The sequence below is a fragment of the Phoxinus phoxinus genome (assembly GCF_949152265.1).
Source record: "Phoxinus phoxinus genome assembly, chromosome: 22".
In the NCBI taxonomy this organism is placed as follows: domain Eukaryota; kingdom Metazoa; phylum Chordata; class Actinopteri; order Cypriniformes; family Leuciscidae; genus Phoxinus; species Phoxinus phoxinus.
Window position 1 is genome coordinate 4,039,001 of NC_136897.1, and position 25,036 is coordinate 4,064,036.

Below are 25,036 nucleotides of genomic sequence, written 5' to 3' on the forward strand. Positions count from 1 at the left end.
CTAGTCAGTGTGGCACAGTGGGTATTTCATTCTGCAAAGTGTTGTCTTTCGACGCAGCGCAAGTTCCCTTCTCAGGGTCCCTTCTACAGTCGTAACCCGAGACATTTTCTTGTTATTTTTTTCAACAGTATGTTTTAATTGGATTAATTGTCAATATGATGCACCGTTACCATTTGACAAAATCCAAAAACCTTCGTTACCAAATGTTTTCTTCAGTAAATTAGATGACGAGATAAACACTAGACTAAACACTAGACCCTTGACTAAAAATCATGCCACATTAAAGTCGGCATGAAATGGAAGCTGCGCTGGTCTTTTCTTCCCTATTGTGATGTATATCCAAGTGAACCTTTTTCTGGAACAAGAACAAATGTAGGGCGGGGCTTGATTGTCCATTGTGAAATGATTGGTTGTTTGTGGTTTGCTCTTGGTCGATCATATGTGAGTGACAGGTTGCCCCGCCCTCGTCATCAGAGAAGAGAAGAGATGCTGCAAGAGGGAAGGGGAGTTATTCAAGTAATTCAAGATTAAGGCACATGAATTAAAAAAAAAAATTTAATTATTATATAATATAATATTTATAATAAATATTGCATTATTCCATAAAAAGGAGTTAACACCTTAACAATAACACCTTAAATCTGTCCATTTGCCTTTTTTTTTTTTGTCATATTGAAGCTTAACAGTTGAAGTCCCCATTCACTTTCATTAAGTCAAAAAGAGTACATCTTGTGGTCCATGAATGAACGTTTGGATGACACATGGGTAAATAAATACTGAAACCTATTCAAATAAGCCTTTACTGCGCTTAAATGGCACGACTATATTATTTGACTATTAGACATGCCAGGAAATGCTTAATATGCTCCGGAGGAGACATTACACATGCAGTCAGACGTTAGCACAAGCCTTTCATTCATCTCCTTGTGTCTTGCTGAGGCACATCTGCCATTTTTTGGCGGTCCCACCCCTTGGCTGTGGTGCTGAGGCGGTCTCCTGTGTCCTGCAGAGTCTGCTCAGGGGTGATAATGAGAGATTGTGTCGGAGACGCTGGGAGAGATGCACGGTGATCGCTGAGTGCGGAGAGGCCAGGGCTCATTGAGCTCACTGCAGGGGGACCGTGTGTGTGTGTGTGTGTGTGTGTGTGCTGATGACCCGCTTTTACAGTTTGTAAGAGACTTCTCTACTGAAAACAAAGCTGGGGGCTTCGAGTAAAAGAAAAACCTTCAAGTGTAAAAGTGTGAAAGTGTTCGAGAGAGACGAACAGAGAAAGAGGAGAGTGGTGTACAGGAGAGGTTTGGATAAAAACATCTATGATCATAGACTATAGTATCACACCTACATCTCCAAGATGTCTTTAAAAGAGCGCTTCCGCTGGAAAACATCTGTTGTTTACAAATCTGATAAAGCAGTTTTGCATACATTCTAAATCAAAAACATCATGATTCTTTTTAATGTTTTCCTTTTCCTTTAGTGTGTACTACATCTGACTGTGCAAAGTTACAAAGCTCTTAGGCCTGGTTTCACAGACAGGGCTTAGATTAAGCTAGGATTAGGCCTTAGTTTAATTTTAAGGGACATTTAGGCCCCGTTTACACGTACATGTTTTTCTTTTTTAAATGGAGACATTTCCCTTCATTTGTGCCCTTCATTTACACGCAAAGAGAGAATTCGCCTCTGAAAACGATTCTTTCTAAAAACTCCGGCCAGAGTGGAGATTTTGGAAAACGTAGTTTTCACGTTTGCATGTAAACTGAGAAAAACTGAGTTTTAGGCAGCCAACATCACAGTATGGGACTATTTTCTGGATTCTGATTGGCTAACGTGGGCTTGAGCTTCTCGTTACACTGCCACCTACAGGTTTGGCATGCTCTTGACGGCATATACACGGGTTCATGTAACAAACACTTTTCTGAAAACTGACAGGTGTGCACAATGTTATTTTTGAAAACGGAGAGGGATGAAATGTCCGTTTATGAAAATAGCCGGCCACATGTAAACGTTGCCTGATCCAGACCTGTCTAAAACGCCTTGATTGAAGTCCAGAAATTACTTTCACAAACATCCATGTCACACTATGAGATTTTAGCATAATTCAGAAGCAAAACCCCTTTGTTTGGCCATCTGAAAAACGCATGAAATTAGGAACCAGTGGTTAAGATTTCAACCAAAAAGTTGGAGGAAAGGAGGAGTAAGGAGGAAAGCTTCATGAACCTGGGCTGGGAGAGTACAACGCCGGCTATACACATCTAAAAAAATAGAAATATACACTTCATTGTGTCTTTTTTTTTACACATTTGAGGTCACGAGGCCAAGAGATGAGGCCAAAAGCCCAAAAACTAGCTTGTGCTTAGAGGGATGCGAACTGATCAGGAGTGACTTTTTGCATAACACCCCCTTTAACCCCATGATGGCTGTTTGACCCCCATGTCACACCTCTGAACCCTCATACCTCCACTCACTCTCACGAGTCTACATGAAAAACTAAATCTATTTCACTATGCCTTAGCTTGTACTATCCTGAACGATGGCTGAAACTTTGCATTACCTTCACATCTTGTTTATTGCCTCTTTAAAGAAACTTCCTACATTCCTCGATTGTAAAGCGTCTGCTAAATGAATAAATGGAAATCTAATTATTTCATGTTTTCTATTATTTTCCATAATTCCATATTTTTTATACAATTATAAAATCACGTATTTTACATTCCATCAGAGTGTGAGGCAGAGTGTGAAGGTTGAATTAGCAGAGCAATAGCACAGCTGGACATCAAATATTGCAGTTCGCACAACATAATGAGAGATGCGGTATATCAGAGTTTAAAAGATGACAAATTGCTGGTGTGTCTCTCGCTGGCTCATCTGGACCAGGACAGCAAGTCTTTGTGGTGTATCGAGAGCTGTGTCATCCAGTGTAATATCGGCACACCATCACACAGGACGACCACATCCAACAGGAGTAACTGTCGACGCAAGAGGAAGCTGTCTGAAAGGATTGTCCTGGTACTAACTCAGATTATATCCAATGTGTACATAAAACCACAGCTGCCCAACTCACTGCAGAGTTAAATGTGCACCTCGAATTTCCTATTTCCACCTAAACTGTTCGTCAGGATACTCCACAGAGTCCATATTCATGGTCAGGCTGCTATAGCCAAACGTATGGTCACTCGTGCCAATGCCAAAAGTTGGTTTCAATGGTGCCAGCAGAGGAAATCTTGGGCAGTGGAGAAAGTGAATCATGTATTGTTCTCTGATGAGTCCACCTTCACTGTCTTTCCCACATCCGACGTAGTTTACATTTTCACGTCTTGCGCCACGTTGTTTAAATAGCAAATGCATTTGCGCCCATTTGTGCGCCCATGGGCTGCTGGTCTGAAAACGAGATGTGTTCAGGCGCATTGTTGGCTGCTATTTTGAAATAGACTGCGCCATTGACCAACTGAAACCAAGTCAATGGCGCAATATATTTTTTCTATTTAAAGAGCGTGTTAGTAATGTGCACCTAATACACACCCATTACTCATTAAGAGAATAGAGACCACCCTTTTAGACCGTGCGCGCCGACCATTTTTCCCTGTCGTTAAACTAGCAAAAGTGAATTCGGAAACGACCCTAAGTGCACTTGCGCCCGGCGCTTTAGACCATGCGCTTAGATCAAGGGTCACCAAACTCGGTCCTGGAGGGCCGCTGTCCTGCAGAGTTTAGCTCCAACCCCAATTAAACACATGAACCAGCTGATCAAGCTCTCACTAGGCATACTAGAATCTTTCAGGCGGGTGTGTTGGAGCTGGTTGGAGCTAAACTCTAAACTGCAGGATTGGGCCCTCCAGGACCGAGTCTGGTGACCCCTGGCTTAGATCCTTAAAATAGGGCCCTTAAAGTTTCAAACATTTTACCCTGAAGGGGCAGCTGTGTGTCAGCATGATAATGCACCAATACACACAGCAAGACTGGTGACAGAATGCTTTGATGAACATGAAAGTGAAGCTGAATCTCCCATGGCTGCACACTCACCAGATCTCAATATTATTGAGCCACTTTGGGGTATTTTGGAGGAGCGAATCAGAAAACGTTTTCCTTCACCAGCATCACATAGTGACCTGGACAATGTTCTATAAGAGGAATGGCTCAAAATCCCTCTGACCACTGTGAAGGACTTGTATCTGTCATGATGTTGTATTGGCCGTAAAGGATACTAATAAACTTACTAATAAAATACTGTGGTCTAAAAGCTCGTGTTTCAGTTTCATCGTCCAACCCCTGTATGCACTTAAAAAAATGTTTTCTTCAAACTTGTCTTTGTTTAAGCATTATACAAACAATAGTTGAAGCTTGACAGTTTAACTTTAATTTTGTAAAACATTATATATTATATGTACATTTTTATAATTTTGTAAATTCATCTTGTCAATGCATTGTACATTCCCTGTCAGATTAGTATAATCTTCTGGCACATTCATAGATTCAGATTCATCAACAATAAAAAAAATTTTTTTTTTAATTATATGGATAAATGGTACAAGCAGTAAAATGTTCATGATCGAAAATAAATTATATAAGTAGGTAAGGACAGATATGGGAAAAAATATTTGCAGTTTGACAGAAATCGAAGTGTGTTCCAGATTACAACCTCTTTAAACTGTGTTGGAGAGAGTGTACATTGTGAAAAGTGGCATTTAAAGAGACAGCCAGTCCATCGATCCACTGCTGTCGATCAACAAGACACAAACACCATCCGGCACTCATGGCTGTACATCTGTATATTCTTCCTGTTTCTCCCCGAGTAAAGGAGACATTCTGCTTTTCAAATGTTTTCAGACCAAATGTTAAACTTCACAGTTTTAGAGAGAGAGAATGAATCGAACTTCCAGGTACACATGCAAGTAATTCAAAGCCTTTTCCTGATTTCAAATGAACCATCATCCTCTTCATCAAAAGTGCAGCGATCTTTGAAAGGCATGAGATCTTACACACGGCTTCGCATTTGCTCTTTGTTCCCTCCTACGCAAAGCTGTTGTTTGAAGTCTTAATTAAGAGCGTCTTAATTAGTCTTCTTTTTCTTCTTTTTCTCCGTATCCTCCTGCTGAGCGGCGGAAGGCTTTTTCCAGGGAAGAACGTTGTAGGAAACGTATGCAGAAATCAAGTACGTGGCCATCCCAGTGTATCTAGCTATGATCAAACACAGCGGCTGAATGAGCACGAACAGGCAGAAGACGTTGACCGAAGCGCTGTCGGGCAGGTTCACACGGCCGTCCTTGTGTGCCTGTAACACGCCGAAGAAATAGATGAGCGCCACGGCTGGGTAAAACGCTAGCTCCACCATGGTGCCAACATATGAATGTGTCACAGCTACTGGGGGACGCCCTATAACCACTGCACTTCCTATCGACCTTTCATCCGGCAACTGAGGTAAAACATTACCTTCTTGCCGAGATAACATGTTATCAAAGAGCGAAGTGCAAGTTCCTCTCCCGACATCAGGAAGCCTCCAGAGAGTGACCTTTACTCTCTAATGGAGTTTGAGAAGGAGCCAACAGCCGCCTGCAGGGTTGCTAGTATTAGCATCAAACACATGAAAGGAGAAGCCGAGAGTCCCAGCTTCCAACACATGCTTGGATTAGTCTAGTGCACTGTGCTTGGCAGAGATTAGACCGTAGGAACGGCCTGCTTTGAAAAAGTCCTCCGCCACCTCTATCCTTTGCCAGGGACTGGGAAAAAAACACTGGTGGGATGCAAAAATCACTGTTGGTGGTGGAGATGTGATTTCTCCATGAGCGTAGGCTATTGTCTTAGACTACGTCTACATTAATTCGGATACATTTGAAAATGGCGTTTTCGTTTAAAAACGCTCTCCGTTTAAAAACACTAGCGCTTTCAGGCGTTTTCCGAAGTTTCAGTGTGGATGAGAAACTTTTGGAATACGCCTGAAAACGCGGAAAGCGCATGCGTAAAATCTCACAAAAGCTCACTGAGACGATACAGACGGAAAAATGTATTAAGTTATCGTGCAATTCTTCTGACAGGATCTTTTAGCAAAATATCTCACCATTCACTGATACATCCAGGTCGCTCTCAGTCACCATGTCTGGTCTAAAACATTTGGTCTGTCATATTTGCAGGATGTGATATGAAGATTGTGCAAATGAACATATTTGAAAGGAACACTCCACTTTTTTTAGAAATAGACTCATTTTCCAGCTCCCCTAGAGTTAAACTGTTGAGTTTTACCGTTTTCTCATCCATCCAGCCGATCTCCGGGTCTGGCGGCAGCACTTTTAGCATAGCTTAGCATAGATCATTGAATCTGATTAGACCGTTAGCATCTCTCTCAAAAAAATTACCAAAGAGTTTCGATATTTTTCCTACTTAAAACTTGACTCTTCTGCAGTTACAGAAGTTCTGTGGTTTTCAGACCGACAGAAAATAAAAAGTTGTGATTTTCTAGGCAAATATGACTAAAAGTGCTACCACCAGACCCGGAGATCGGCTGAATGGATTTGAAAACAGTAAAACTCAACTGTTTAACAATATGCGTCACATTACTAAACTTACGTCATTGTTTTTAGAAACCTCGCTTTTGACAGTCCACACTACAATGCAAAAACGGCGTCTCAGAGTGGACGGATGGCCAAAACGGAGAGAAAAAGATGCGTTTTCAAACGGAAACGTATTCGTGTGGACAAGGCCTTAGACTCCTATTTAAAAGATGGCGCCACATAGATGTGACTTCACACAAATTCTGCCTTAGATGCCGAGCAGGATGGGAAGTATAAGCCTGTCTGTATTTGACCCCCCAGACCTCTTCGCACCCGTATTAATCATCTCATCAAGACTTCGCAAGGGTCTTCATTTGGACCTTACCCCTTCAATTCCCTCCGTTTAATTGCACTCGAACAGGCCTATTTCTGGCCCCGTTGACGCAATGTGGAAGAAACACAGTAATTAAAGCCCCAAATCACAGTGAATGGTGCAGTTTGGCTGACATTATGGAAAACATTCTTCTTTCCTGTCTTTGTTCTATGTGGCAGCTTTGCCTTCCCATCTGGTCCCGGTTTTCCAGTGCGGAGATCCAGTTTTGCATCCCATCCTCACCCTGGCATCGCCATCAGATCACCTACTGTGGCTTTTTTTGGCACTGGGTGTTAATTAATATTTGTCACGGGGTCAAAGTTGAATTCTGGCAGCGGTTCTTCTCATTGGTGTGGTGTTGAAGGCACGGCATGAGGCTCAATTAGACCTCAAATCTAGGAGCACATCTGCACGTCCTCACGTCCACCCACACGCCCATCCCAATGCCCACTTGCTTTCACATTGCCTTCACACTCGTGACTCACGCGGGAGGGTACAGGGAGGAGGGTGGTCTCGGTGTCAGCGTGAGGCTGTTTTTCGTGCCCATTGATTTCCAAAGTGGCTCCAGAGCTTCGGCCATTCTACTTAAAGGTACAGTGTGTAAATTTTAGCGGCATCTAGTGGTGAGGTTGCGAATTGCAACCAACAGAAGTTACGGTGCCCGACAGGAAAAGATGTCGTCGTCTGAGACAACAGAGAGTAGCCAGTTCAGCAATGAGGTTTATTTACCTATTTACCTATGTTTACCTAATTATTCAGTAAAATGATGTTATTGTGAATAATATTGTTACTTGTTCATCATTGTGTCAGTGTTTTTTTCGCTGACTTTAGCTAGCTTCTTTGCATGAAGAACAACATGGTGACGAAATGCGGGTCCGTTTAGGGCCCCTGTAGAAACATGGCATAGTGCAAAATGGCTATTTCAAAATAAGGGGACCTGCGGTGTGTGTAGATGGAAATGGCTCATTCTAAGGTTATGAAAACATAACGGGTCATTATGTAAGGTCGTTATACACCTCTGAAAACATAGTTATGTATGATGTAGCATTTCTGTCAACAGATCCTCTTAAATATTACACAATGCACATTTAAACCGTCTAAGGAAAAGGGAGGAAAACCATCGAGTTCGCTTTTAATAGACCCACATCCTGAGGGAGAAAAAATGCGAGGAACTGTGATTTTGTACTTAGTACTTTCCTTCTGTGCTCTGGCGTTTCTGGGAATGTTTGTTGTTGTTCTGAAAAGGTCTGCTGCAGTCGAACTCCCTGAAAAAAATAACAATGTCCTGCTTTTCTGGAATATAACAGAAAAGGCACGTTAATTGCATCATGTTTTTTTCTTACACTGTAAAATCCAATTAGTAAACCTTACTTAAAAAAAGCATGCAAACTCGTTGCCTTAATTTAATTAAGTAAGCATAACTTAATCCATTTAAGTTTTGTCAACTTAATTCTATCTGTGATCTGAGGAAGTGTACTCCCATAGTGCATTGCGGCATGAATAAATTAATTGCTTTGTTTTACTATTTTTGGCTTTATTTTACCATTATAATTTTATTTGCTATCGTTTTTGGGGTTATATTGACAAGAGATAGCAAATAAAATTATAATGGTCTAATTAATAAAAAAAATAAACTTGTTACCATTATTGTGGTTTGCATGCTGAATGTTGAAGTCTGTGTGTGACACAAGAAAAATAGCAAGATATTGTCCCAAATATAGAGGGATTATATCAACCCAATTAAAAGTTTATGCCATAAGTGTTTACAATAAAATGTTAAAAGATCATTATTATTCATTAAAGTTATGTTATATATCATTAATACATTCATTCAAAACATGGAAATAATTTAAGTATAAATATATATAATATTTATTACTTCACTTCCTTTGAATCAAATAACTGCGATTTCACGTTGCATTGCATCAATTGGAAGAGAATTACAATAATATAAATGACGTTCCAAATGCCCAACCAAAGGGAATACTAATCACAATAACGGTGAGAAATTTTAGGATATCAACATGAATTTATGAAGTCAACTTATGTGACGTTCTCCCAAAATGTTTTGTTTTATTGACAATAACATTCCAGGTGACTGGAAAATGAATGATGACTGCAGAAGTGGAAGAAATAAGTGAACAGAATTGCCCCGCCTCAAAAACCATTTGCCCCGCCTGTTTTTTTGCTTTGGCAAAATGGTACTCAAACTAGTCAAGTAATGTTTACTTGGGTTTTCTGAGTAACAAAGGCATAGCATGCAAACAGTACAGATTACTAAATAATTTTAAGTAAGATCAATAAATTATTGGACATTAAGTAAAGTTAACTAAAAAAGTCTTAGTAAGAACAATGTTAGATTTTACAGTGTACTGTCCCCATTTTATACATCATTAATTTTTGCACAAACACTGAACACTTAGGTTTTAGGCAACAGGGAAAGTGTTTGCAAATAATGTCTGTCTTTTCTGTGGTCGAGCTGCTGTTCAACAAGTGTGCCGTTGGGGAAACACACTGAACTTGTTCACTTCGGCTCTCGGGAGCTGTCCACATGTAGTGGTGCTGAACTCATACAATCTCTCTCTCCCTCGCTCTCTCTTATTTTATTCATTTATTATTACTTTTTTATTTATTATGGATGTCTTTTTGGAGAATTACATATCTGTCCTCTGATATAGAAGTATTACAGAGGAACTTAGTTGTTGGAGTTTGTTGTATTTGTTGTTATAATTCATTATTGTTAATCAGCACTGAATAATAACGTAGAGAGGGATGAGGCGAGGTTTAACACGAATGCAGTCAGTTTAACCAATTACAAATTAGCTACAGGGGAGAAAAAACAATCATATATGACCGCCACCCTCCTGAGGTTTTTAATTCATTTTAAATTATTGTAGGCCTACGTAGTTGTATATGATATGCATGTTTATATATCATGTTTATATAATATTTTATTTTATTTTATTGCATTGAAGTAGTGTAGTATGTAAATTATATTGTGTATAAAAGCCCAACCAGGGACAGGAGTTGAACATTAGCATTTGCTATAAACTTTATATGCAGCACTTCAGTGACAAGCTTTGTCTTGAGACTGTGTTTGTTTGCATTGTCCCTGCAAATAAAAAAAAATGAATGAATGAATGAATGAAAGGTTTAAAGCAATATATCATATTTAAAGTAGTACATTTGTATAAAGGATTACATGACAATAGCCAGTTTGGAGTAACGAAAGTATAATGACATTTTATGTATATAATTTCATTTTTATTTGATTAATGGTTGTTAAATGACAAAACTGGTCTCATCTGCATCAACAGGTTCTCTTCTTTAATGAACAGTTTAAGATTAGCTGTAGACTTCTGTACTTTATAGCTTTATATTTACTTTAGTATTTACTTTATAGCAGACAGATATGGGAACATTATATCCCAGTTTGAGACAGAGCCACAAAAAAACAAACAACCTTTGATTGGTCTAACTGCGTTTCTGATTGGATCAGATGATGTGCGCACACTAGAGTTATAACTTCGACTATTTGTCAAAGAAAAGATTTCCTGTATCATAAACCGATTACATTTTTGCTTAAAAGCAATGAAAAAGGTTCAGAACAACTCTATAACAAATGTTACTGCTTATAAGTAAGTAGCACTCCCTAGTTTAGAACTTTCTGGAATTTGCTAGACTTGTTTTCCAAACCTTGATAGAGAGAGCTTTATGAGCAAACAACTGAACTTGATACTTTTTTATATTTGTTTCAGTAGAAAATTATATTTATTCTTCCATAATGTTGTGACTTCTATGAAAATGTCCACTATTCGCTCATTTCTTCCTTTGGTTTCTACTCCAAGAAACTGGTACCACCCTCCAATAATTAGCATTTGGAGTGGGATTCTGAACTTTTCTTCAAGTTAAGATTCTCTTAAAGGTACACTTCCTGATCGCTGAAATCTCACTAGATTATTTGTCCAGATAGTCTTGTTCTTTTGTGAGGTATCGTAGTATAACTTATCTTGTGCCACATTATATATTGCTACTGGAACAAATATCAAAAGTATCAAATTGAGTTGTTTACTCATAAAACTCCTTAACTCTCCCTCTCTTTTTTTTGTTGTTGATAGTACCAAGATTGTGAATTAGGCCTTTTTCATATTTTTGCTTTATGATACAAGATATTTGAAAAATAGTCAAAAAGTTAAAACCATAGTACACACACACACACACACACACACACACACACACACACACACACACACACACACACACACACACACACACACACACACACACACACACACACACACACACACACACACACACACACACACACACACACACACACACACACACACACACACACACACACACACAGTTAATGTGCCAAGTTGCTATAGCAACCATATGGCAACTATACTACTCCAAAGATTTTTTTTTATATCAATTATTTATTTAATTTAAAATGCAGATGTAATGATTTATTGAACGTTAGTGTTTTTTTTTTCAGCTATTGCTGCTTTTTTATAAAACATTATGCTAATAGAAATAGGCTATATATTAAATTAAGTCTTTATTAACCCCATCAGTGAACAATAACTCTCCAATAAAATCAGTAATAACACAAACTCCCGTGTCTTAATGTATAGAATACATTTTGGCACAACATAATTGTAATTCGCCTTTCATTGACGTGTAATTCTAGCAGACGCCTGTGTTGAGTGTAGCCCACCGGAGAGAGCACCAGTGCGCATGCGCGTGTTGAACAGATAGTAGGGTAGGGCTGGAGCGCGCGCTGGCTGGATGCTCTTCACGAGCGCACATGTAGAGCACTTGATGTGCAGAGGAGATCTTTCCCTCTCTCTGCTGATGAACGCCAGCTGACCGCCAGATTCTCCAGCACAGTTTAAAGCGACTTCCCCCCCGACTTTAACAACCCCGTTCAAGTTTCTTGAGTTGTAGGGGGGCTCTTCATTAATACCCTGGCCTTGTTAACTCCGGCTTGGTCCGAGCGGGACCGTGACAGCCTCCGCGGGGCCAGGCTGCGCGAGCCGTGGAACTGCCCCGAGCCGCGCGCGCTCATGGAGGGAGACATCATGGACAAACTGGAGGACATGGCTTCGGTCTACGAGTTCGACCCGTTAACGGGGAACATCCCCGCCACCAAAGTGGAGATCACAGTTTCGTGCAGGTAAGAAACCCGGAGTCCGGTGTGAGTGACAGCGCGCGCAGCTGGAGGGGGAAAACGCGCGTGCATCATCACCACATGCGTCTGCTAGAATAAACATCTTTCAGAATATATCCACGACGTTTATAGTGAGAGAAGTTATCCAAAACTATCGTTCTGTTGTTGGGAACGGCACTGAATAGACGTTGCACGTGATAATAGAGCATGAAGAAAGAAGCATGTGTTTATAACACTGAAAGAAAGCGTTAAGTCTAACGTTAATCGACTAGGGATTTTTTTACATTCTAGGCCTATTTTTACGGTTATTTTTTGTGAATTAGGAAGTTTTGTTTATGGGTGTGGTGTGGACAGTTACCTTAAGTATCAATAATACATCATGCTTCTTGTTTAAAGTGTTACAACAGTTGAATAATTATGCAGAGATCTGATACACGAGAATTGTGCATTCTACATTCTCAGTGATTTCTCTTACTCTCACAAACACAAGATTATTATATAGATTTATGCAACAGATCACGAGTTATTTTGGTCGGAATACGTATGACATGTGTCGAGGTCTGTGATGAATGCACGATGTGCGGTGTTTGCTCTCATGTTCATTATTCTCTGCTCGATATAGTCACAGACTCTATATGTTGAACAGCAGCTGTATAGCTGCACTCATTGATCGATTGCCTGTGTAAACACTCTCATGAATGCAGAGAGAAGCCTAGGGTTACATCTGTATTCTGCTTTACCTGTCTTTGATGCAATATGAATTCAGGGTGATTGGAAGCATTTCTGATATTGAGATGACTTGGGAAAGTGTCCCAATCAACCTGAATTCACCCCTATTTTTGTTTTGGGTAGTAATCGCATAAACATATCTGGACTCATTTTAGAAGAGCTGCCTGAGCTGGAGGTTGACATAAGTTTGGTGGACCTTCATGAGGTTTTGAATGAGGAGCAGACAGACATGATCCCAGCAGTTTCTTAGAAAGATAGAGCTTTCTCATTCCTCATTTTCAACACATACAGAAATAACTTTCAAGAAGACACATGGAAAATATCACTGTGCAATGCAGTCCTTCCCTTATATCCATGCAAACCTTTCTTGGATTACTTACTGTGTAATCATTGGGATTATTTCATACATTTGTGATTAAGATTCTCATTATTGTTTCATGCAATAAAAGATTATCTTAATATTTAAAAAATTTTAGTTGTGTAAAGTCAACACTACCTTCTTTAAGATGTGATTTTAACTGTAAAATTTTGTAGTAAAATCTCAATCTACTGATTTGCAAGTCTTATATAAAATGTCGCTTTACCCTGATGACAGCTCAACATGCAATATAAGAGAAAACTGATTCACACGTATGAATGTTCATATTGGTGCTGGAAGTGGCAGTCTTTTGTTCACTGGTTGAATATAAGCTTAAAGACATTATTATTTAAAAAATGTAATCTGAATTGCATTGTAGAAAAGTGATGATACATGAGGCGGATTCCTAAGAGATGATTAATTGCATTTAAATGGAAATGAATCGCTGTGGAATGGATAAGTGCAATTATTTTTGTGCCAGGATGATTTGTCTTGATTTGAAGTTACTTGCAGATAAAGGAAGAGAAAGAAGTCATTTGTACGTGGTGATTTATGGCTGCCTGCACCTGTGGACCATTTATCTTTTTTCCTGCATGTATTGCTAACATGTGATAAATAGTGGGCGATATTGATTTTAATGACCCTTTGAGGATTAACTGTGGGTGGAAATAACAACGAATAATAAGTGTGAAATCCATACGTGTCATTTAAAAGCAGCATTTTATTTTAGTTTCACAGAAGTAACACTATATCCACTGCCAACATGCTTAATACAGCACATTATGATTAGATATGTGTATAATATAATGCATATTTATTTTGTGCTAATGACCAGCTGACTGCACATAAATCATTATTTAAAAAGTAATAATTAATTAGCGATCTGGATTGTAAAATGTGGTAATGGGGTGAGCATGCCTTTTTTATTAAATATGGGAGTTAAAAGCAGTGTTGCGGACATTACATTTGTTCCACTTTAATGGGGTGAGCATGACCTCGGGCACTAGAGCAGGATGTGGAGATCGACACACGTAAATGTGAATCCATCGCTCCCATGAAACAGGAGCTTCATTTACCCTAGAGACCTCAATTGGCATTCCAGTCACATATATAGAGCCTGACCGAGAGCCGTTGTCATAGAGTGACAAACAGAAGGATCAGCAGATGAAATCTATAATGGATTTCAACAAGTTTGCATTCAAAGGTCCGGCCAAATAGACTCCATTACATCTGAATGCTCGTGTGCCGGTTATGCGATTTGTGAGGTAAATGGAAACTCTGTGTGGGAGTTTTGGATCACATGGCGCTCTTTCAATTTAAGCTCTTTTATTATCAATGAGATGTGTTCTTTCAGTCATCATGATGACTTTAGACGTAATATGACAGCGACTTCCTTTTCAGGAACTCCTTCCCAAGCAATTCCTGTGCAGACAGGAGACGGTCATCAGAGTGCTAACCATTTTTATTCATGCAACGTTCAAGAATTCATTTGGTTTCTTGAATAGTGATCTAAAACACTCAAACCCTCCTCTTCCTGTTTATGTAACACATCCAGATCTCTAATTGGTGCCGGTTTAACACTTTGTGCTCATTATACAATCCAGATAATTGTGTGATAAGAGTGCTTGCTTATGAAGACCTACCGTAACTAGACATTTCCTGAATTTAATCACAAGCATTACATCTTTAAAAAAAAAAAGAGCTTGAAAGGGATGTGGCGCACAGATCAAACTCGTGTTGATTTGTATTGCTTTTGGGAGACTTCTGAGAGACGAGAGGAACGCTGTGATGTTTTTAAGTCAGGTGCACTCCGGGGGTGTAGCTCCCTTGCATTGTTCCTTTATGATTTTGTAAATATTTTATCTGTAAAGTGCAAGATTCACTAGCATATAAGACTCACTGGCCACCAGAGATCGTGCCAGGTTTATTACCCATGCCGTTCAAGAGATAAACGGCAACAAATGTGCAATACGGGTTCAATATGCAAAGAATTTTCATATTCTCTGAGCATTGTGGGAGGCGTGATGTTTGTTGATTGATCGCTTCCAGCCGCCAATCACAATACAGATAAGCGTCAGTGTGAAATGTCAGTGTGTACCTGGGGACAGATCTCTCCAAACCATTCCCCCCTCCCGTCCGCTCTTCAAACCACACAGATATGGTGATTCACTCTTCTTCTCTGGATTCTGGGGGAAATAAAAATTACGGCCTGTCTTTTGCATGTAATTACTGTGATTTTAGAGCAATTACCGGTTCCCTCGTTAAAATCCCTGTCACAATGATAAGGCATCAGAAACCTGTCAGAGAAAAACCCTCGTGACGTGTTTTTCTCTTGCTCGGGGCGGGCGAGCTAAGGCTGGGATTACTGTAGCCGGATAAGGCGGAAGGAAGATTACACCACAAGCAGTTCAAGACTTTTCAAGTGCTATCGACAATGGAAACGGCAAAAACCTGTTTTATTTATCAAATCTGATAACAGAGATATGCTGCCATCTAAAGCAACACATAACCGCTTCATTGGCCTTCGCTTGAAGTCCATAAAGCTGAAAGTATACTTCCCTCGTCTGCGTGACACAATTTTCTTCATCAGTGTGTGGATAACAGCGCATACACAAGTGATTTGAGCTCTTGAAAAAGAGTCATAGACTGGGAGTGAGACAATAGGATGACATATTTGTCATTTTAGGGTTGAAAAGGATCCTCAAGACAAGAGCTCCCTTAACTGCCCCAACTCACCCTTCACAGTGGGCTACTACCTAAAGGTCCAAACGAGTTCTGTCACCCGAATGCTGTAAATGTGGCTGAGAATGCCATTTGCTACTGTGAGTGAGTGGGACCAGTGGGATGCTAATGAACTTACTAATTAAAGCAATAGGCATGTAGTTTTCCAGTAGCAAAGCAATTGTATTGATTAAGTAGTGAGGTAGCATTGTAAACCCTATTTGTTCAGTAGTATTCTCTATTGGCTATTTTGAATCAGAACAAGCAATGTCCAATTTGAGAATGAATGACTCTTTTGAATCAACTCTTTTCAGTGGATCAGGCAAACCAGTCTGAATCACTGAAGTCGCTGGATATTAGTTTGTGTTTATATCAGCTGGAGTGGTTCCAGCGTAAATGACTCACTCACAGATGATGCAGTTGACTTATACAGAGACATAATATAATATAATACTGTATAATATAATATAATATAATATACATGTTTTACCTGTTTTGGGTATAATTCAAATATAATAAATATTTTATATCTTATCATTTATCTACAGAGCTTTCGGAGTTTTTCCAGGGGACGTAAAACATTTGCGAGAGAACGCAAAAGCATCGAGTTATCTTTCCTTCCATCTCATCTTTTTTTTTACCACCACCACCATGTCCCACCATATATATATATATATCAATATAATACAAAAAAAAAAAAAATTGGAATTATTTTGTGTTACAAACAATATAATGTGATGTCATATAGTATGATATGTTTGATTTTAATTTGATTTGATTTGATTTGACCCTTTTGTTTAAAATACAATACATCTTTGCACCATACATTAAAAAGAAACAAAGTCAGGATAACACAATAAAGCCATAGGGCTTATTACCATTGTATATCCATGTGATATATGATATGTGATATGATATAGTATGATATAATTTGATGTATGATATGATATGATATGTGATGTATTATGATATTGCCTATTTTGCGTATTTTTAACAAACAAGGATGTGAATAAATTACCTTACTAATTTTTAACATGAAAATATCATGATTCAGCTTTAATGTAACAACGCAAGCTGCCAAATAGTTGGTAGTGTAACTATTTTTTTCTCTCTAAACAGTAGCTTTCAATTACCTGAGCTATTCCTAGAGTAGATTGTAGGTTAGCTAGCTAGATTTTTTTTTTATCAGCCTGCCTGACACTGCTAATGAGGTGATTAAGCTTCATGCTAAATATTTCTATTCCCCCGGGAGAAACACAGGTCAAGCCCTTTGTGCCGATGGTAATAATGTATGGATCGCCCCTTGTGGAGTTTGAACCTTACGATTATAATCCAGAGGTTGTAACCACTACCCCAGCCATCGAGCGCTGATGCTCCGTTCTCACATCTCACAGGACCTCATATTATGTCATAGTTTCTGAAAGCTCCTGCCATTTGGTTTAAGGTCCCCTAAGAGTTTCCTGAACTCTGGCTTTATTGTCTCCCACTTCAAACAGTGTCTATCCAGACTGTTCCGCTGGGCAGGGGACAATGGCGCTCCACGGGCTGGTGGCATTGCTCGCGCTCCACTACTCCGATTTGTAGCCCTTAATATCTCCTTCGATTCACTCTGCCCTAAATACTGAACCGAGTGGGCGGCTTTCAAACTTTTAAGCCTCTCTGCAGAATCTGTGAGGGGCCGTTAGGAAAAAAAGACTCTTTATTAAAAAAAAAGAGGACTGGAGAGAGAGTTTGGAAGCACAGTGGATGTCTTTGAGGTGAGCAGTGTTGAAAGCCTGCCCACATTCTGCAGTCACTCTAATGACAAAAACAGATTCAGCAGACAATCCGCCATGAAGATGCAGTCCACTGAAGCCCTGAGGAAGTAAACCAGAACAAACTCAAGCCAACAGAGCAAAAGACATTTCTTGAAGCCGAATTTTGGATAAGGATCAGCGCGTGATTGGTGTTCGAGGCGGAGGCGGTGACAACCCAGCGGAGAACTAGTCCAGCCTGAGATGTTATGATCACAAGCTACATTGATTTTTCTGATCCTCAGAGGTCTGACCCTTGTTCCCTGTATTCTTACATGTACAGACACATGGCAATTGTCGTCTCGCACAAATAGCTGTTCAGTATGGCTGACTGGCGCTTTTTATTGGGTTTTCTGATGGACGTGGGAGAGGTGCCGTAAATAACTTCATCCAATTGTTCATTTTCCCGGTCATGGTTGCCATGCCGGCAGAGAGCCTGAGTTTTCTTCAGTTTGATTTGAAGCAGAAGAGCCTCTCTGTTGTGAATTATTTTTAGTGAGTGTGTTCATGAGCCACTCGACTCTACTGATTTTCTCATTTAAGTGCTTCTAGAAAGCATTCTCTATAAATCCATGTCAAGTCAGGTGCTAAATTATTGTTACTGAAAGATTCATTGCACTCTAGGTGTGATTCTATGAGACATAAGTGCCTTGGTACAGGTACAACTTGATCTTATTAACATCAGTATTTATTTACTAAGTTTTTAAGTCTTTATTCTAAGTAGCTATTGTAGCATTAGTAGTCTTCTTTTTTTCTCAGAGAAGTGCATTGTAGTGTAATCTGATTCCTGAACAAGTGACCGATTTCTTTCTGTGAATCAGAGTGTGACCTGTAAGATATTGTATTTTGAGAACATACAATACCAGAACTGTTTGTCTACCTACAGTCTGTAAAATTAGGGATGTCAAATAACATAAATTCCCATAATCGATCATTGTAAAAGTCCCCCTGTAGTCAATAGGTGAAAAATAAGCTGTTGAACGAACTTAATTAAATTAAGGAAAACTTTTCCACGACATTGAATTACATTTTTCCAACAAAATCTAATTTGTTTGAAATGATTTGTTGTAATCTTGTTGAATGAACTTTAAATTAATTTAGTCAATCCTGCTAGATGAAGTTTAGTCGAGTTAGTTTTTGTCCTGCCTAAAATCGCCAACATTATAATTTTAGCTAATTTGACTCTACAATCACTTCTAATGCTTGATGTTACTAGTGTTCTGTTTAATTAAAACCACTTTTTACATAGTAATATTAAATATTACTTGTGCAGTTCTGCAAGTGAGGTTCAATGCAATTAAAGTGTATACTGATGCCCACACTGTAAACACAGTCGCCACTCTTCTAATGGTAACCACACAATTCAAAAACATTACAGAAAGTGCTCTAAGTTTCTAACATAACTGAACATTAAACAACATTAACTTACAACATCTTTCCATTTACTGAAAAACACATAAAATAACACTTTAATGCCTAAATTTATGCAGTCCCTTGCAAAGCATGCTGGGAACTACAGATCCACTGCCCAGTTAGATGTCAACAAAAATTATTAATGTAGTTTTCACACAAATGAATTAAGTAAACTTCCGGTTTAAATATATTAGGTTGATTGAACACAATTAAATTAAGTTGTGACAAAATATTAAACAATCGTTCTTATTTTAATTAATTAGATTTAACAAGAGGCCAAAATAAAAAATGTCAGTGCCTAAAACTCATCTTTGATCACCAAAATTACTAATTTAAACGTTTTTTTTTTACGAATAAACTTTTTAAAAAAAAGAATCATGCCTTAAAATAGCTTTAATGTAACTCTACACCCTTGCCTCATTTAGTATGCGGTTTTATGAATATGCAAATGAGCCCCGCCTCCACTCACTCACTCAGCTCAGAGATCCACTGGTTGACGATCACACGTTGATCTGATTGGTTACAAGGTAGTTTGTGACGTCAGAAACACCAGCGATTTCAAACCGTGTTTTTGTCTTTGGTTCACTGCTAGCCTGGCTAACGCCAGACCCAATTCTCGTTGAGACTTGGGTCTGGGAACCACATGTACATTTTCTCGTATTTGTGGCGTGGTTTACGAATGCCCGGCGCCGTTTATTGGGTGCTAAGAATGTCTGTCAAATGCGCCTGTACGTAGCTCATAGCCAATCGTTTCCATTATACCAGATGACGTATGTAGAGCGACAGAAATTAGACAAGGAAGAAGACGATGGGTAAGATATTTTTGTGTAAATAAACTTGCGTTCTAAACTACTTAGAACAATATCTAAGGCTGCATCAAAAGGTAGCTTCGCGTCTGCTGCCATGTTGAATCCATAGATATAAACAAACTGCTTAGTTGTGTCGCATAGATGTCGTCATCGTCTTGCTGCTCCCTCCCCGTTCTGTGATTGGTTCCCTAAACGAGGCGAAAATCAGGTCCATGGTATCCAGACTGCCTTTCAGCGTGAATAAAATCGCGCTGCGCAAAGGCAGTATGGAGAAACCCAGGCTAGTTCACTGCAGTTTTAAAGAGAAAATACTCTTTTATGAATTTACACATGGTTTTAAAAACACCATATAGACATATAAACAACTCAAAAGCTTGATTTTCACCACAGGGGGACTTGAACGCTCAATTAATCATATGAAGTAGTTTTACCAGCACAAAAAAAGGTGTCGTTTTAAAGCTTAGAAGCTTGGCTTTAGTTAGTTAGTAAGTTTATTTCGATCAACTTCAAAAGAAAAACAAAAAAAAGAAAGAAAAACTATTTACAAGCAAACATAGAAACAAAATTTAAATTACAATGAAAACAATATTTGAAAGAAAAAAAAATTTGATCGACCGAAAAGGTGTCGGCTGAAGCTTATGCTTATTGGGCCGATCCTTTTTACATATCATTTATTTAGCACACAACACATCCCAAAATCATCTTGCGTTCAATGACTAAAGAAAAAGAAGCTAAATTCATTCAGCTTTGTATAATGTAATCTTTTCTTTTTTTTTTTATAATTTCTTAATACTACTAATGGATTTACATGTTTTTAGTTCATCATCGAGACTATTCCACAGTTTAACCCTTTGAACAGACAGACATCTCTGTTTGACATTGGTTCTGATTTGTGGTTTACTGAACATAAGTGTTCCTCTGAGATCATAAGAAGTAGATTTCATCTGAAACAGGTTCTGGACACAGTCTGGAAATTTATTATTTATTATTTAAAACATTATTTTGGCTATTTAGTCAGGTTGTATAAGTCATTACATTTTAATAGGTTGGAATTTACAGTGAATATAAGGAATATGTCCATCACTTAACAAGTGCTTTTAAATTTGCTGACATATTAGAAGTGCTCTGTTTGAGTCTAGATCATGACGCAGTGTTTTCCACCATCATTTGAAAGTTTAACCAATGGAAACTGGATCTCAGGTATAGTGGAACGATGTCTTACAGCTGGAGTGCGCTTGGATTGGTTTGATCGCTCAGATTGAAAGCTCTTGATTTATTATGCACCACAGAATAGTGAAGCTGGAAGATCAGCACTCATCAACCAGGATCTTATTAATGATTTATTCTATGTACTTTTGTTGTGGCGTTTACACAAGTAGTGCTTATGTTCAGTAAAACACTTGTTTGGAGGGTTTTGGTTAATAATGTTTCAAAATAAATGGCTAGCCTACCGAATCCATTGCATGGCTCTGAAGACATTAATACACATGAATTAATTAAGACATGAGTTAATTCCTGGTGTGTCTGCTGTGGGTATTTTGTGCATGAGCCGCACACACCTCAAAACTACACACTGTAATGCTGACCCTGCTTAATCGACCATCGATACGTTTTATCGGTTAAAGAAAGTATGCCGAAAGTCATGCAGATTTGGAACGACATGAGGGCGACTTTTTTAATGTCTACACTCTAAAAAATGCTGGGTTGTTTCAACCCAATTTTGGGTAAAATACGGACAAACCCAAACGTTGGGTTAAAAATGTAATTTAAAAATTCAACCCAACGGCTGGGTTTGTCCTTATTTGACCCAAAATTGGGTTGAAACAACTCAGCATTTTTTAGAGTGTAGATTTGGGTGAACTCCTCCTTAAAGTGGAGATTGCTGTTGTATGAAGAAGTTATGAGTTTTTATGCAACAATATAATTATCTTTATAAAACGGTTAGTTCCAATCCTTGATTCTGATTGGCCAATAGCTGTGTTTTATTTACGATAAAACACAGCTATGACCGCTTCACCAACTGTTCTATGTATCACTACACAACATCACTAGCAACCACTCTTAGCAACTTAAACGCATGTTTGATCTCATCGATATTGTTCACTAAAGCTATAGTAGAGTATTGTGAGAGATCGAGTAAGCGAGTGTACCTGCATTACAGTAGACATAGCATTTTCCTTCAGGTCAGTCCTATATATTCATTATAAAAAAAATCAGTTTAAATGTCCGCTGCGATATCTTGTCCTTCTTTTAACAGTTAAGTGGTTTTCCCGTGCCCATAGTCATCTGTCAGTTGTGTCTTTCTTCTCTGTGATCACAAGTTTGAATCATTTCAATGTAAAAGTCTTCTCTACTGACTCACTCATAAACACAGTCTTTGCCGCCATCTATTGGCGAAATAATGTATATAACTTCTGTTGCTGTTTACGGCCAGGGACTATTTTTTCCAGCGGAAGGAAGGCTTTTAGTGATTTTACTTTATGAAAGTTGCATAGATACATATTTTTCGGCTTTAATAGTTGTATTGTGTGGTAACCGTTTTATAAAAGCAGTAAGGTACTCGAGGCAAGTGCTGTATCGTGAATAAGTCACGGCTGAACGGCGTTGTTAGGCACAATGCGAAGCGGAGATCAGCCTCTCGTACCTTATTGCTTACATAAATGGTATCATCAATTTCAGATTCATCCACTACAGAACCCAGAATTGTGATTGGTGTTGTTGGCCTTTTCTTCCTGTGTAAGTACTGTTGGCGGCTTTTGGCCAGAATAAACTGCAATGTGAACCAGACTTTATAGTTTTAATGACTTGTGAACTTCCCAGCATAGTCTGTGCTAATCGTTCTTAATGGCTCCTTAATGTGTGACGAACACAAGGTCCTCCTTCACAAATCTTTCTATATCTCTGCTATCCGATTGGCTTCCTCTGTTCCATCTGCCTTTGACTCATGTGCAGAATCTCTTTCTTTCTCGATCAAAAAAAAGAAAAAGAAAAAAAGGATCTGCCTCCTGTTCTTTGTGACTAAATTGCCCAGACGCGACTGGCAGTGTGGACCCTTTCTGGAGCTGATGACTGCTCCGGGCCGAGCGTGAAGACTGCGGAACTGAAAGCAATGCCGATTGCGATGGCAGAGTTGGATGTGTGTGTGGGACAGTGGGACGCCCCTGTGCTTCCATCTGTCTCGTCACACACACACACACACACACACACACACACACACACACACACACACACACACACACACACACACACACACACACCTGGCTGAGAGCTAGAGGGACCTGCTTTTATATGCAGACTTTCTCAAGACTACCAAAAAGACAGTTCCGGTCTGGAATACTGGAAAGATATCGTCTCATAATGAGTCTCTGAAGTTATAATTAAATTACTGGTGGATGAAAGGAGTCTGACACCATTGGGTTTAAAACCAGTGATGAGGTTCAGCTCATTTAAACTTAGGGAAAGTGTTTCAGCTGAAAAGAAATCTTGCTAATTTGAAAGGAAAGTTCACTCAAAAATGATCTCCAAAGCTTTCTTTCTTTCTTTCTTTCTTTCTTTCTTTCTTTCTTTCTTTCTTTCTTTCTTTCTTTCTTTCTTTCTTTCTTTCTTTCTTTCTTTCTTTCTTTCTTTCTTTCTTTCTTTCTTTCTTTCGTCATCATCCACACTGCAATAAGTTTTCTTAATGTTTTTTAATATAAAAATATTTCATTTTTAATAGGGCTGTCAATTTATTGTGCTCACTTAAAGGTGCTGTATGGAGTTTTCAGCGGCATCCAGCGGTGATGTTTCAGATTGCAAACAATACGTTTACAAGCAAGTGCTCGTGCAATTTCGCGGATTTCGCGGCAAATCCGACCCGGAGCCTTCACATAGAAATAGGAATACTTGCTTTCAGAGGTAATAGCAAAACACGCCAAGTGGATCATTTTATTGTGAGATTACAACTCCTTCACACACAGGCAATAAAAAATGGATTCATTTTAGTAGAAAAACTCTATACAGCACCTTTAATATTAATTGAACTACATTATTTAATTTTAAAATAATGTAAAGAAAATAAGAAAAATAAAATCCTTTTTCTTTTTAATAGGGCTGTCAATTTAATGTTAATTTAATATTAATGCATGAATTATACCAGTTAATTATATAACACATTTTATTGAATAATTTTTTTTATACATTATATTAATAAATTACAGATTCCTTTTTTATTTTTTTCTGTAGTAGGGCTGCCAATTTAAGGTAATGTGTAATATTAATTAATTAACAATATTAATGTATCATTTAAGTATTAGATCCATTAAGAAAAAGTATACATTATATCAATACATCAAATTTAACTAAATGTAAAATAATAATGATAAAAGAAAATAGGCATGTCCCTGACCCATATATTCTGTATAAAGGAATTTTTCTATCAGAGCTCGTCAAGAACCTCTTAAAGTTTATGGAAATAAAACAATAGACTTCTAAAGCCACTTTATATTCAATGAATAACCATTTTACTCATCTAAATAATGCAATACTCCATTCAAAAATATCTGAATATTTGAAGAAGGGCAATTCAAATCTCTTTTATCCTATAATGAAACAAGAGGCACTAAATGCCACACATTGTCCTTGTTGCTCATTTAGTGCCATTTATATTAATCCAATTAAAATGACTCCGAGACTAATCCAGATGTTACATACTAATTGAACCAAGTGCTGAGGTGATATCGAAGCACACATGGAATGCCTCATTAGCGTTGAGAGTGTTCGAATAATTGATTATTTTTTTGTGGTCGAGGCTCTGGTTGTGTCTCAACCAATCTGCTCGTTGAAACGTGTCATTTCGTTTGGCAGCAGTGGTAGTTTTCATTTTGGGCAACATATGTTCCCTGACGGGGCTCATCACGTGAGCCGTCGCCGTGTTTTCCCTAGCTTGATGATGAATTATCTCCATTAGGTTTTGCTTTATTAGAACATGCCAAGGCAGAGCATGCTGGGCGCAGCTGTTAAACACCGGCGGTGTTAGGGACATGCTAAAACCTTTTCTATTATTTTCGGATTGATTCAAATTTGCTTGGATTTGCACAGTGGCCAGTTGGGATGCTTTCGAATTTTAATGGTTGTACTTTTGCATTTTTGTACCTCAGTCAGAGTTTCCATTCTGTCCATTGCATTTGAGTTCAGGATTAGATTTGTG

General features: G+C 38.6%; 1 protein-coding gene across 3 annotated transcripts in view; it reads left to right on the forward strand.

Annotated features, from left to right (window-relative positions):
- The first annotated feature begins 11,648 nt into the window (after positions 1-11,648).
- Positions 11,649-25,036, forward strand: part of cpne5b (copine Vb) — a 204,357-nt gene continuing 190,969 nt past the window's right edge. For all 3 annotated transcript variants that reach the window (XM_079597707.1, XM_079597705.1, XM_079597706.1), the window contains exon 1: positions 11,649-12,034. In XM_079597707.1, coding sequence (XP_079453833.1) covers positions 11,925-12,034 — 110 coding nt within the window. In that variant the 5' untranslated portion in view covers positions 11,649-11,924. The remainder of the gene's footprint in view (positions 12,035-25,036) is intronic.